Raw genomic sequence first — 16,082 nt, forward strand, 5'->3', positions numbered from 1 at the left:
TATAAAACTTTTGTGTTCATTGAAACAAGCGCAGATTAATCGCTCATTAATTTATTATTATTTTATAATAATTATTAAGATTGCGTAAAAATAAATATGTTATAGTTATATGTATGTATGTATACTTTTCAAATAAAAAACAAGAAATTATTGTAAAATTTGTGTATCAATTTAATTTCTGTATATTTTAGCTTTTGGTGTGCCGCGGAATTCTAGGAAGAAATTTAGTGTGTCGCAGGTGAGAAAAGGTTGCGGAGCACTGATCTAGACGGTGTTATAAAGAGAAAACACCATGCTTTATATTACAATATAACAAGTATATAATTAATAAGCTAACCAGAATATAATTAAAATGTACACATCTATGAAACACCAAAGACCGCAATTTGAAAAAAAAAACATTAAACTTCGTGATTTTTTAATTAATTCTTTTTATATGAAAAAACAAAAGTAAGGTGACGACAACATCTATAAATATTGTAGTATAGAACAAAGTCACTATCCGCGTATCTGTTTGTGCGCTAAGTTCTTCTAAACTGTGGAACGGAGTTGATAGGGTTTTCACTATCATTTAGAGAATTTCTTCCGGAAGGTTTATATATATATAATACATGTATATTAAATTTATAGAAAGTAGAGAAAAGTACACTTCAGCTATTTGTCTAGTGAAATGTGTGTGTGTGTATGTTATTTTCGTTATTAGTAATTTTACTTACAAAAAACGTAGGGTAAGTCATTAAAAAAAAATGGTTTGCATTAAAAAAATTATATTTAATCATTTATAGGTTTTTTTCTAAAAACACAATTTGAAAGCATATTTCCACACCTGTCCAAAACAGTCGTTAGTTTTCGGATACGTTCAGAAATATTCCATTTATTTTAAATATGATTTAAGATTTTCACGGCCAAAAGTATTTTTGTTATTTGTTTTTGGGGTGTTATGCCGTGTTGCGCTAACTCCTTCTTTAGCCGACGTTTCGGACAGCATTTGCACACATCTGCCCTGATGCAGTGCCCTGATGATGGACACTGCAATGCTGTCCGAAACGTTGGCTAAAGAAGGAGTTAGCGCAACACGGCATAACACCCCAAAAACAAATAACAAAAATCCATTTATTTTGATTTTATTGCACAGCGGAAAAACTTTATTTTTATGTGAATACCGCACAAGAGTCCCAACTGCTCCCAACGGTCTGGAGCGAGTGAGACATGACAAGGGTGTTGTGAGGATGGAGGTAGTGGGGAGGAGAATGAGATGTGAAGAGGAAGGCTAGTTAAGTTTCAAAATACATTTTAAACGTTCACAGCAGTTTAGAAACCAGACTCTGGGGAGAAAAGTTCAATCCTCAATCAAACCAAAAATAATATTGTTTCTTTGAAATTGGCTACTAACCGGCGCAAAAGATGGCGCAACTAGGTCGAAAAATGAAAATAGATTTATTATATTATTATTATTTATTGGATAATTTGCATAGCGCCGCTTTTGTGAGATGTCACCTCAAGCGCGCTTTACAGTTGATGCAGGTATTACAAAAATATAAATATTACAAAAATAAAGTGAAGTTAAGTTAAGTATAGGAACAGGTGACACGAAGATAGAAGATGGAGACTCTGCAGCAAGAATCCTAGGTGGTGAAGAAACTGGACCAGCTGCTGCAGCGAAAGAGTCCACCGCGTCCACCAACAGTGCCAGCACGAGGTTCGTCATCCGTCCAGGTATGTGTCTGCTGCTAACAAAGCGCTGACACACTATCCTCTCACAGATACCAGATATTGGCAGCACCGCTGTGACGTTCGACGAAGACAGAAGATGGAGACTCTGCAGCAAGAATCCTAGGTAGTGAAGAAACAGGACCAGCTGCTACAGCGACAGAGTCCACCGCGTCCACCAACAGCGTCCAGGTATGTGTCTGCTGCTAATAAAGCGCTGACACCTCACATAGATAAGAGACCCTGGCAGCACTGCTGTGATGTTCGGCAAGTCCATCATTCATCTCCATGTAATCCTGTTCCTGGTGATTGTTGAAGTGGTGCATTCTGCCCGCAATAAAAAGCGACGGTCGGGATAATAAATTACCCTGGGCTTAGCAAAAAAACTTGCTTTCAGAGTTTCCGAGAATTCCGTTGAAAACATCTAGGGTACATTTACCGATCGACTTTCGTTTCGAATGTCCAATATTTTTGAGCAAAATTTCCGAATATTCACTTTTATAGTAAAAAAACTTTGTTTTACAGGCTGATTTTTTTACTAGCCAACCGGAGAAAAATAAGTATGACTTTTTTATCAAGAAAGTGACTGCATGACCAGTTCCTAATGAAATATAAGTATATCAGAAAATATCTGAATACGTGTTCCACGCAGGTGGCCTTCTCCGAATAAATATAATGGACGAGATGCGACAATATTATTTTATTTAAAAACACGTGTTCCGACTTCCTTATAACATATTTTACTTTAGTTTGAAATTTGTCAAATCATTCGTCACAGGCCTGCAATCGAATACGAATAGTATGCCAAGATTTTTAATTAATTAACAATATTTCATATCAGTAAGTTTCCTCCGTGCATCTAAACAATTTTACTTTTCCCATCTCTTTCCTCATTCCCAATTTAAACTTTCTTCAGCCTATCAACGTTCCCCAAAATGGCAATTCCATAGATTTCTGACTTTGGGCAGTTGAAACTGAAACTCTACTAACCTTTTTTATCTAATTGTTTCAGATTTAGAACAAAATGGCGTCTTCCATTGGAAGGAAGAGCATTCCAAATGAACTTCAAAATGGCGGCCACAATTTACCGCCAAGAAAACTGACTGCAATACAAAGTTTCTTCTCTGGAAAGAACGTGTTCATCACCGGAGGCACTGGATTTCTTGGAAAACGTAAGTATTTTTATAAAATTAATGAGTACAATTAATAACAAATCAATGATTGAAGAGATTCCACTACAATGATCGAGGAGATCCCACTATAATGATTGAGGAAATCCCACTATAATGATTGAGGAAACTCTACTATAATAATTGCGGAGATCCTACTATAATGACTGTGGAGATTCAATTATGATGATTGGGGAGATCCCACTATAATTATTGAGGAGATCCTACTATAATGATTGAGGGGATCCCACTATAATCACGAATTCCATGTCATAATCATTCTGCAGTGGCGTTTTGGAACACTTTTTAATTGCGATAGGTCCCAGTGGCCGAGTTAGTTACAGGCGTTATCCCGGTAAGACCGAGATCCTGGGTTCGACCCCCAGTTAAGCCCGTTACCCTTTTGATATTTTTCTGTATCTTGTTCTGTTTCATGTTTTGTTTAAATTTATTAGTATTATCTTCTCCTTCAATGATATATTACCTTGATGGGTATAACCTTTAAATGTTAAAAGAAAAGTTATTCCAATAAAAATAAAAATTATTATAAAATTAGCGAACAAGGATGTAAGCATAATAAAGCAATTAATCAAATTAATTGAAAATAATTAATAGCAGTCAAAAGTGTGGATTTAAAATATTAAAAAGAAAACTTAAATCTCCAAAATACATCAACCTTCAGAAAAAATAATTAAGTATCCGTGGACATTGGTCATTCGTCAAGTCAAAATATACCTAATAAAAACATTTTTAAATACTATTAAACAGGTTTTTTCCTATTTAATAATTTTCTAATCCTTATTATTTTACCGCGTGCGTAGTTAAATGTTTTTTGTTATTATTGCACAAATTTTACACCATCATTGCTACGATAAAATTTATACCAAAAATAATTTTATACATACATTATGAATGAATAAAGTGGAATCTTGGATGTCGAAATGAACTCACTTCCCGATATCCGATTGAGCTGAAACTTTTCAGATATACTCGTTGTCGATGACAATGCATTCTGTTGTTTGCACACTGTTTCTTCAACGCACTTTTGGTAGCACTTACGCACATGCGGATTTCTGTGAACTTTGATGACATTATAAAAAATTACAATAGTTAATATACGAAATAAATCTCGGTATCATCCAATTAGTATTCGGCTCAAGTGATTACGGGTTGATTATCTATTTAGTCGTACCTTAAATTAAACAAATTGTAGAAACATTGAATAATCCATAACTCAGATAAAAAAATTTAATATCTACGTAATAATAATAATTCGTATTTCCAAAGGAATAATTGACATTTCACTAGTACATTAATTTCACTTAAAAGTCAGCTGCAAGAAAAACCCTTTGTTTGTTTGAAAAGACATTCTGAAAAAAAAAGTTGAAATATCGGATCTATAAAACACAATTGTCATAAACCACATCCCCTATCTGACATTTTTTCAACCACCCTCAAAGATAGATGCCGCAATGTTTGGTCAGAGAATGGCACATTACTAGTCAATGTAAGGGAGCCTACTATGCCTTCATACAAAGGGCTATCGCTATCCCATCAAGAACGCAGTTTCAACAATTCCTCATTAAAAAAAATCTTATTCAAATAAGAATTAGACATAACATAGTTCTCTCTCACCTTTAAAAAATTGATGTGTTTGATAGTACTTTCTGTGGTCTAGAAGTGAATGTTTTTTAGTTATCCTTCTGTAAACAAATGTCCTGTATTTTATCAAGCCTTATCTAAAATTGCCTCCCCCCATTTAACAGCACAACTCTTCTAAGTCTGAACTTGAATCCAGTCATTCATGTAATTTGCCAATTTAAATTAAATTAATATATATAGAAATTCGCATACCTTCCCTCCATAATTTTAAAAAATGGCCTGGCTCTTGAAGAAAGGCAGAAACATTTAAAAAAAGCCTCTTTATCCTCAACGTGTGACTGTTTGGTGCTGTTTATGGTCCAGCGGAGTCATTGGACCTTACTTTTTCGAAAATGAGGCTGGAGCAACAATTGCGGTGAATGGATTGCGCTATCGAGAGATGATTTATGATTTTTTATGGTCGGAATTGGATGGTATTGATCTGGACAACGTTTAATATCAACAAGATGGCGCTACGTGCCACACAAGCAACGAAACCATTGATCTTTTACGGGAAAAGTTTCTTTGAATATCAAAATATCACCTCTTATTGGAAACCCTGTACTTTGCAGAAAATTAATTAAGAAAAATAAAATTGTAAATCCGTATTTGCATTCGAAAAGGGTGCATAAACTGTAATAAATAAATACACTATTCACTTCAGATATTATATATATATATAGTTTTTTATTAAAAGATTAACTTATGTTTACAATACAAGGTTTTTATGCAAAACACAAATGATAGCAAATTATTTTCGGTTCAATTTATGGTTGTAATGATCTGCCCTTTCTACTTCAAACTTTTCCTTCTCTTCTTTCTACGATAATTTTCCTTAAGTCCCGTAGGTAACTTTTCCATAAGGCTTTGGTTATATATATATATCCGGGGAGGGAAGGTCCTCCCTGCCGTCTTTTCTTTATTACACACCCCTTCAAGAGTGTACATCCTAGTTTGTCTACGTGACGTACGACCTTGAACGTACTCATTTCACGTGACGGTTCAGTATAAAAAGGTTTCACCGAACGTTGTGTTGGGTTTTTGTTTCTCGGTTTAGAAACCTAGTTATTTATGTATGTGTGGTATCCCTTGGTTCTTTTGAGATAGAGTGAGTTGAATCCATTACCGCTGTGTTTTAAAACCATTTTATAAACCTTATCTTCTAAGTCGCCTGCTCCCCCCCCCCACTAGCTACTCGATTCTACCTATCGTAGGGTAATGTGAATATAATAAAGTGTTAGATTTTATATATGTGATATACATACGATAAGTTTATGGTGTTAGTTGTCGGCGCCATCCATGTATATATTTTGGGAGGGGAAGGAGAGGAAAGGAAATGAATTTTTTTTCAAGTTAAGATTGACTCCTCCTCTTACCAAACAAAACTGATGGATGATAATTTGAGCAAGGCGATCGATATCTGCGTGTCTGGATATCACAACCGGCCGGGTCTCCCCTTGTTCCAAATCGGCAACCTTCACGCCAGAATAAAGAAAACCAGGTCTCATCACCAATTTCAGAATTGCCCCAATCTCAAACACCTCCAGGAAAAACTACTTTACTGAGTGTAGAAGGGGAAAACCATGACATCCCTTGTCACGAATCTAGTCGCGAAAATGTGACACGCAAGGTCCTAAGTTACGTGCCACCTCCAGAAAACGTTGTAACTCCCACGCCGTCGGGGATTTACATCCCTTTCTAGGTCAATACATAGGTAACACACGACGATCTTGTCGACATTTTGCCTGCTTATTAACGATAGGTTGTGTGCCTACCCATTCAGCCAATTATCATGTGAGATATATGTAAGGTCTACTCGAAATGCCAAATTTGGGATGAGGACTGTCTGTATTTTAATATTTGGTTCCAGTATTTATTTTATGAGGTTACTAGCATCCTCGTGTATTAGGTATGGGTAACTTCTACTGAATACCTATCCTCTCAGGTAAGGTATAAACGGATAATTGGTTTGATTTTTTGCATTTAATTTAAAGAGGCTGCCTACCTCTCGAAAGATACCTGTTGAGAAAAGTTGTTCGGTTGGTAGTTTTATTTCGGAGATTACCATCTCCCTCTTTCGACTTTAGATTTGTTTTTGTGCATCCCAATTCGTAACTTAGAAAGTCAAATAATAGATGAAAAGTATTAAATTAGAAAGTCAAATAACAGAAGAAAAGTTTTCATTTTGTTCCGTCTGGTTGCATCCGATCGCTTTCAATTCGGGACGGCATACGCTAGCAAAACTTCCCCCTTTGACTGACTGTACCTGCGTCTTGTCCTATATATGAAAAGGTCGTTGACTCGTCTCTCGCTCACAGCTGATTGACAATGCGTCTAGCGTATCCCTTCTTATGGGAAGATTATTTGGGTTGCAGGCGTTGCAAACTCGGTTCCTGTACCTCGGTTGTATCCTATTATTAAAAGGGTCCTCTGAAATTTAATAAATAATATAAAAAAACTCACCCTGTTAGTCACCTCCAAATCCTCGTGTGAAACTTGCCTGGTTACACTATATAGCTAAATCACTTTAATTTTCGACCTCCTCCCTACGCTTATAAAAGGGTAATTAAATATTCCTGTAAATAAAATTGTACCTCCCTAATCTGTTAGGATTCGAACCCACAGTTAATAATCTATTTGATTCTCTGGTTTTCGGTCTCCGTGGATAGAATGCCATCTCGCCAAATCAATAACTTAGCCCGATTAAACACTTCCTGCCTTTAAGTACATTCACTCTGCTTTAAAAACGCAATCATTATTTTTATTATTTTCATGTTTTTAAGACAAGCAATCTAGTTCGAACTGTATACGAAATCACGTTTAAATCAACACAACTTTATAACACAATCGCGATTGCACAACACCTGGCGCCCCTGAGGTGGGTTTTTACAAAACGGCGCTCTACAAATTATCCAATTATTATTATTGTCATTATTATTAATTGTTTTCCCACTGAGTCGAACCACTTTCACTTCACACAAACACTAGTTCAATAATCTTTCACTTTAATTCAATATTCCGCAATATTCTCTAATACCATTTGAATTCAATAATTAACTGCAATTTCAAACAACACTTCTGATTTGTATCCCTTTCTCGGGGCTGTCAATGCACCCAAGTTCAAAACTCGACTGTCTGTATTTTATCCCTTCCTGTGGAATGTGTTCACTTAAGGCCTGTCTGTCAATAAATCTCCCGTCGTTGTCTAAACAAATTTTTTTTTTTTTAAGCACGTTCGTTTCGTTTATTTTATGTGAGTGTCCAAAACATCACATGGTCAGATGCACTAAGCCACTGTGCTACGTCGGCTTAGTTTAAACCGCCAAATAATTCAATAAGTACTAGTGTTTCATTAAAAAAATATTGCTTATTGATTTTGTTCACCTGAAAACAACCAAGATCTTTGGGGACGCTGTGTGGAGGGTCTTTTTAAAGAAAAGAAGGAAATGAAGTTCTGGTAAGGAAAAAGGAATGAAGGAATCTAAGGATCAGTGTGTCCAGGAGTGACGGACGTATGAATTTATTCATCCCAATCTGGCCCGCCACGCAGATGGCGAGCAGGCCCATCATGAACACACCTCACCCGATGAACCCGGGCACCCCTGCTAAGTCACCAAACGTAGCGAATCACTTGCGGTGACCTGTGGCAGAGGTGTTGGTTATCAAATAAATGGTACTCAAACCTGCCTAACAAATTGAAATGTGGGATAGTACGATGCTCTGCAAAAAATCTATGCGCCCTAAAGTTTATGTTTAGACTTACGGAATTCAATACTTCGGTTGTGTGAAAGAAAGCACTATGAAACAATACATTTGTTTCAATTCAAATTTGTATGGAAGTGGTTATCTTTTTTATTAAATATTATATATTTTTATGTTACGTGATTTATTTACTAACATTTTTGTTCGCAGTACTTTTAGAAAAGTTGCTGTGGTCTTGCCCTGACATCGGAGACATTTACCTTCTGGTTAGAGAAAAGAAAGGAAAGGACTTGCAGACCAGGGTGGACGATCTTGTGGACTCTCCGGTAAGAATACTATAATCAATACACATATATACACTGAGAAAACTTACTGATATGAAATATTGCTAATTTATTAAGAATCTATCAGGCTCTTAAGAGGAAGCTACAAGCCAAAATTGTGTATATTCTTGGTATACCTTATATTGCAGGTAATAGGCATTAAAATCGCTTGACAAACGGAGTCTAGAAACGTTCGATTTCAAGCACAAAACTGGTTTTCATTTATTTTGTAAATAATTTTATAAGAAAGCTAAAAAGTTAATCAAGTGAAACTGCCACAGATAATCTTAGCTATAATACTGTATTTTTTAAAGTTGTTTCTTTTATGCGTTCATACATTTCTATTGAAAAAATATTATTTTTTTGTAGTTTACATTTATATTTTTTAGTGAGTAATTTTTTTTTATTTGTATTCTACTCATATTTTTTGGTATTCATAATGTACACCAATTCGTTATAAATATTAATCAAAATAGTGATCTAGTATTAAGCTTCGCCTTAACGAATGAATTGTTAGGTTTTCTGATAAACTTTTAATAAAAAAGTGAAAAAAATTGAATTTTACCATTATTATTTATTGGATAATTTGTATAGCGCCGCTTTTGTGAGATATCACCTCAGGGGCGCTTTACAGTATGCTTATATTATACTTTATACCTACATCATGTACAAACTTTGCAATTTAAACTAATAAAAAATTAAAATTAAATTTAAAAAAAAACGGAATGTGTTATCGCGATGTTGGAATAAAAATAAAAAAATCATTATATTATTATCGAAGCATTTGCATGAACACGTGTTCCGATAAATTAGGATTGTACTAAAATTTAAGCAGGAAACAGCTTGCAATTCCGTTTTTAACCTGATTTTAATAAATCAGCAATACTAATATTTACATTTTTCTATGTGTAGGGCGTTAGTGGACGTAGGTACTTGATTTACATTAATTAACCAGTGATTATTTGGTGTTAAAAATGTACGTGATTTTTGTTTCTTCTTCACTTAAATTTAAAGTACCTATTGTCAGTTAGGTTAGTTTGTTCAAATAAAAACATTTTTTAAATGGGCGGTTACTCGGCTAACCAGGGAAAATTTTGTTTTATTTAAAAAAAAAACATTTTTTTTGTATTTCTTATTACAATTTTGTAATGTTGGCCTCACTGGGTGGCTTACCCGTGCTGAGGCCTTCATTTTATAACACAAAAAATATTCATAATACATTTATAGAGAATATATATAATGTCGATGAAGAAAACAAAACAAAGATTAAGATATATTTAAACTAAAAATTAAAATAAAAAGAAATAAAGTTAAAAAATCGGTATATTTATATTATATTTTGTGTGTTTGTGAGTGACGTGTGTTTATATTGGTTTTGTGTATTACGTGTAGGTTTTATTATTTTATGTTATGAAATTTTGGTAATATTGTCTTTTTTGTTATATTAGTAACATGATTAGTAAGGTATGTCCATTAATACCCCTGTAAAATCCTATAATAATATTTGGATGATTTGTAAAGCGCCGTTTTTGTGAAAAATCACCTCACTATAGTTAATAACTCTTATCAAATTACAATGAATGCAATTGGAAATGTATGGTGATCAGTATGGTGAACCAAGCCAAGCCCACATATGTTATGAGAAAATAAAGACCGTGTGAGACCAACATTAAACATACTAACTCTGTGATAGTAAATACATCTAATAATATAAAAGATTCATACATTCCGCCAAGTACGCAGAAAAGAAGAAAAAGTAGTTTAGAAAGGTGGTTGAACTGTAATTTTGTCAGTTTTGCAGGGTGTCAGATCAATTTACGGAGCGCCGTGGTCGAGCGGCTGTTAGCTGTCAATGTTAGAGTCACGTGGGGTAACCGTACGCGGAGTGTAAGTGTTCGCAGTGATGTTTCCGACAAGATTGTGCCTGTTAAGCGCCCGCGCGTTCCTTAATTCAGTAGCCTTCTGGATCGCGCCGAAGCAGGACATGTGTACAGTGGATGCTGATTTGTCAATAAAAACTGGTAGGTAAATTACTTTTTTTCGTGCTTTTCTTAAATTTTTCATCTCCGTTACCGATGTGTGCTATTGTGTAACCAGCTGTGTCAGAGCGACGTGGTCTATGATAATTTTTAGTGAAATATTGTTAGTTAGACGGGTGCAAAGTGATAATTCTAATAAAGATAACCACTAATCTGACTTTTAAAGTTTATTGAATTTTGGTGTGATGGGGTAAGTGTGCTGGGGTAAGCGTTCGCAGTTGGACGAGTGCGAACACTTACCCCGATAGATAAAATTGATTTTATAGCATAATATTTCAATTTTCGTTATTTTTTTACAGTGAAATATTCCACGTGTGTACGTGAGAAAGCACCCGGAGAGGTCAGTTTGCACTCAAGAGCAGATTGAAACTGCAAAAAGGCTTATGAAAGAGGGGAAGAGTCAGCGGGCTGCTGCAGATATTGTTGGGATCAGTGAAGAAAAATGTGTAAACTCCTAAAACTAAAATTAATAGCAACTTCAATGGGGAGATATCGTCCGACATTTACACCAGATAAAGAGGTAGATTTTTAGATAAATAGATACTCAATTTATCGTGCAGATATTATTTTTTTGTGTAACTATTGATCTAATAATTATTCATTTATTTTCAGGCCGAAATCGTTGATTATTGTAAAACTGACGAAATGTTCTACGGCCTGACTATGCAGACAATGAGAAAAATTGTTTACGAGTATGCTGAAATCAACAAGATCGAGAACAGATTTGACAACATTACAAAAACGGCTGGCAAGGATTGGGTGTATGGATTTCTAAAACGTAACCCTGTTTTAGGTTTAAGACAGACTACTCCCACAAGTATTGCGAGAGCTATTGGGTTTAACGTTGTTCAAGTTCGGCGGTTTTACGCAAACTGAAAAATGCTAGTAAGTCTGAAATAATTATCTCAAGTCCCTATAAAAAGAAACTTCATCAGAAGCAGACAGATGCAGATGCAAAAATCGTCCGAGAACCAATATTTAAAACCATGGAAACCATCGGACGACCACCTCTTTTCAAGAAAATCACACCACAAAGAATCACCATAAAGCGTAAGGCGGGAGATTCCAGCGTGCATAAATGTTTAAAGAGCGCACAAAAACAGGCTTCTAAGGACTATTTTTGCCAACAATGCAAGGAGAAATATCGAGATCCACCAACAGAAGATTGGACAGAATGTATTGTGTGTAAAGCATGGTGGCATGAGAACTGCACAGACTACGATAAGGGGCAAATTAAGTGTGATAATTGCAATGGAGGATAACTCTTTGCGGTGCGAACACTTACCCTACGGTATGCGTATACTTACCCCGCACACGGGGTAAGTGTACGCAATCGACATGCACGCAAACTTTTTTTTATATAACTGTTTGATTTATGAAACATATGAGGTTTTTAAAATTGTTTCAGATGCCTTAATAATCGATCATATTAATAAACAAAACAATTGAGTAAAATACCTAAAGCTTTTTAATACTAAAATTCAAATGTAAAAATTGCGCACGGTTACCCCACGTGACTCTACTGATATTCTTTATCCTATCCGATATCCCCAATTGTTCTGACCCCCTTTCCTGCTGTAGAGAGAGGAAGATTATAGCGTAGTGTGACACCTCAACATATATAGGACACGCCCAAATAAACGTTGATGCGTGTAGAGATGTGTTTTATTTCAAATGGAAATGCAAAATGCAAAATGGGTATTTTCCATTTTGCATTTTAAATGCTTTTCTAAAAACCATTTTGCATATTGCATTTTAAATGCTTTTCTCAATGCATTTTCCATTTTAAATGCTTTTTTGATACATTCTTCCTACTATCTCCACTCATCTTTTTTTCATAAGCCCCAAATATCAGTCGTTCCTCAACCTCGCTATGAGAGATAATTTACATTTGTCAAGTTGCTCCCTGCTAGGAGCCCTGGCAATTGAGTGATACCATTACAAAAAAATATTGATTCAAATACTGAACATGGGGCCATGACGCTGTAATATTAAATGTTAGATAGCAGTTTCTATGTTTTTAGGTAGGCAATATTAGTCCCGCGCAAATTTTTTGTGGTTTCATAATCTGTAGTCGTGGTGTTTTTGGATTTACCATCATGTAATCTGTTTGTTCTACATTGATGTCCATTATTAAATGACAAAATTGTTCAAAATTTCTATAATTATTTTAATTGTTTGACCTGAGAAACCATTTTGCATTTTGAAAATAGGTATTTTGCATTTGAAATGCTTTTCTAAAAACCATTTTGCATTTTTAAATGGAAAAGTTTTGACCCATTTTCATTTTGCATTTCAAATGGTTTTGGGTACCCATTTTGCACATCTCTGGATGCGTGTAGCGTAATGTGTCTTAGGCTTTATAACTTATATATTTTGCAGGCATTCTCCCGGGTAAAGCGCGACGTGCCGGGTTACCTGAACAAGATACGCGCCATAGCAGGAGATTGCTCCATTCAAGGACTGGGCATCTCGCAACAAGACAGGAACATTCTCGTCAGTGAGGTAAGTTAATTTGCTCTTTTAACAAGAACACTAAACCTAACTCACTTGTTTTCCAATTGCCAATTGTTTCACAGAATTTCAACAAAAGTTTATTTTTCAAGTTCTGTGAAAGTTCTATTCAAGATCTCTTACTATTTCTGTGATTTGAAACAATTGGTCAATAATGACATAATAAAAGAAATTCACTTCACTTCAGAACTTTACTGAACTTCAAACAGTAATTTTAAAATTTTGCCGAATTGTTCAAATTCTGTAAAACAACTGTGCGCTGTTATATTTTAAGGCGATGCCATACGTAATAATACAAAATCATGTATTTTTGGTTTGAAAATTTGGTCGCCTAGAAATGTTCCAGATGCTTTAATTAAATACTGCGAGTAGAATACATTTTGGCCTTTGAAATAATGGAGTATTTTTCTAGATAAGTCTTTTTATAAGCCCAGAAAAAAATTATGTATAAGGCCTATGAAAACTGCTTTAAAGTTCAAAATCTCCTACTTACGAACCCATTTTCGGTTATGATTTTATTGTATAATGTGGCAAATTAAGTTATTTATAAAATGATGGGAAAAAAATTAAATATTTATGCCTGAACATCCACAAAATAAAATAAAAGGCACTCTTTGGCCATGTTTTTTTCTTGCATAAATCAAAACAGGCGGATGGTGTTAAGCGGGATCTAAACCTTATCGCCATCTACTTAAGGGTTGTTATTGATAGCGGCTCAATTTAAAATATAACAAGAAGTAGTGCATCGCCTTAACCTCTAAAACAGTACCGAAACGTTCAAAATAAATGACAAAATTCGCGCATTCCTGAGACATTGCTCTTAATTTCTTCTTCTTTATACTAATGAAGTTCTCCCAAAATAAAAATTAAAAATAGTGGAACACCCCTCGAGAAGGAGTGGTAGGGGGGGAAAGGGAGGGTAGACGGGGGGAGGGTGGAGGGGGGAATGGAGGGGGGTATTTAAAAAAAATACAGTACATTATTATGATTTCAACAATAATAATTTCATTAAGTAATAACATATTTTTTTGCTTGAAAATGGTGTTATTTTTACGTATCTTCACTAATAACCTGTCTTATCTCACCAAAAATTGATTCTATCAACTTATTGGATTCAGCATAAATGCAAACATAATAAACAATACCTCACTCGACCTACTTTTTAAACATGTATTTTACAAAAATTCCCACCTGCCCCTCCCTCTAGAGGGGTATTCCCCTTTTGCAGATCTTCATTTAGCTTCACGATTTAATTTACATTTATTTTGCGCATTTTGGTACTATTTTACGATTATATTACTAAATACTATTTTCAAACAAAGCAAAATACACGAAGAAAAATGAGAATAGCTTACTTATTAAAAATCTCTTGAAATTATGTGTAATCCGGCTAAAACCGGGAACAGGCAGTTTACTGATTTTATTATGTTACTCATATATCGGAACACGTGTCCATGCACCTGCTTATACCTTAATAATATATAAAATGACGATTTTTTTAAATGATAAATTAATGTTTATAAGACAAGGTTTTATATGCATAGCACAAAGGATAACAAATTATTATAAAAATCATTTAAATAAAATTATATTTGACAAGTCAAAATATTTCACCAAAAAATTTATATATAGTATGTCTCAACGCCATCTAGTGGGAAATTTAGCACTAACAAAGCCTTTCCTACAAAATAAAGTTGGTTGTTTACAGGCGAAAAAAATATAATAAGCAGTGATTTTTTATTGAAGTACTAGTACATATTGAAATATTTGGCGTGTTGGAAATAAGCCGACGTGGCTCAGTGGTCTCAGAGCACCTGACCGGACATCAGAAGGCGCGGGTTCAATTCCCGTTGGCGGCATTTATTTTTACTCGGGAGATATTTTCAATTTGTATGGATATTTCAAGTGACTAATTATTGCTTGTAATAATTTGTCATAGAATGACGAAATGCGAATGTTGGGGACGTACACAAGGTATCGTCGCAAAGCAGAAAGAAGGAGTAAATCAGGAATGCCGACTTACCTTAATTTTTCTCTCGCTTTTCTTCACTTGCGCTGGTTCACTACAAATTCACTTTTACCACCATAAACTCGCGAGCTCACGATGGTTTGACCATGTCGAAACTGTCAACACGATCGAACAAGGGGCTCCGTAATAGGGTGTATCGATTTTTAACTTTTTTTTGTTTTCAAATTCCAAGTTGAAAAAAAGTTGCTACTAGGTACCACAAAAAGTTTTGGATTTAAAAAAAAATGTTTAGGTCTCCCGCACAAGGCCTAAAGTTTTAATTTTTTTCAAAAAATATTAATTTTTTTAAAATTTAAAAAAATAAAATCGTAACTTTTGTGTTTATTCCAAGTTAAGAAACAGTAATATTAGGGCATAAAAATAAGTAAGAAACGATTTTTTTTAGTAAAAAAATGGATTTTAGGTCTCCCGCACAAGCCCTAAAGTTTGTTAATTTTGATGAAATTTTGTAATTTTGTGTACATATAAAAACCATGTTTTTTTTAAAGTTTAAACTACCTATTTATTTTTATTCTCCAATATTACTGTTTTTTAACTTGGAATAAACACAAAAGTTCCGATTTTATTTTTTTAAATTTAAAAAAAAATTGAAATTTTTTTGAAAAAAATTAAAACTTTTAGCCTTGTGCGGGAGACCTAAACATTTTTTTTAAAATCCAAAACTTTTTGTGGTAAGTTGTGGTACCTAGTAGCAACTTTTTTTCAACTTGGAATTTGAAAACAAAAAAAAAGTTAAAAATCGATACACCCTACTCCGTAATCAGACACAGTTTGGGTGTCGACAGGATGACTTGTGATTTTTAACTGAACACTTTCACTGAACACTTTTAACTGAATTATTTTTAATTCGCGTGTACTCTAGGTTGATTTAAGGCAGCATAAGGAAGGTACGTGAACTAAAGATAATTATATGTAGGAATAAAAAGATTTTTTTTATAAACACGTGTTCTAACAT

General features: G+C 34.4%; 1 protein-coding gene across 1 annotated transcript in view; it reads left to right on the top strand.

The window, feature by feature from the left end:
* Positions 1–16,082, top strand: part of LOC149410595 (fatty acyl-CoA reductase wat-like) — an 80,442-nt gene that overhangs the window by 42,149 nt on the left and 22,211 nt on the right. The window contains exons 2-4 of the mRNA XM_089648295.1: positions 2,723–2,882; positions 8,433–8,548; positions 12,967–13,089. Of these exons, the coding sequence (XP_089504421.1) occupies positions 2,735–2,882; positions 8,433–8,548; positions 12,967–13,089 (387 nt within the window). The 5' untranslated portion in view covers positions 2,723–2,734. The remainder of the gene's footprint in view (positions 1–2,722; positions 2,883–8,432; positions 8,549–12,966; positions 13,090–16,082) is intronic.

The sequence above is a fragment of the Hesperophylax consimilis genome, chromosome 27 (assembly GCF_061612785.1).
Source record: "Hesperophylax consimilis isolate HC1 chromosome 27, BYU_Hcon_1.0, whole genome shotgun sequence".
In the NCBI taxonomy this organism is placed as follows: domain Eukaryota; kingdom Metazoa; phylum Arthropoda; class Insecta; order Trichoptera; family Limnephilidae; genus Hesperophylax; species Hesperophylax consimilis.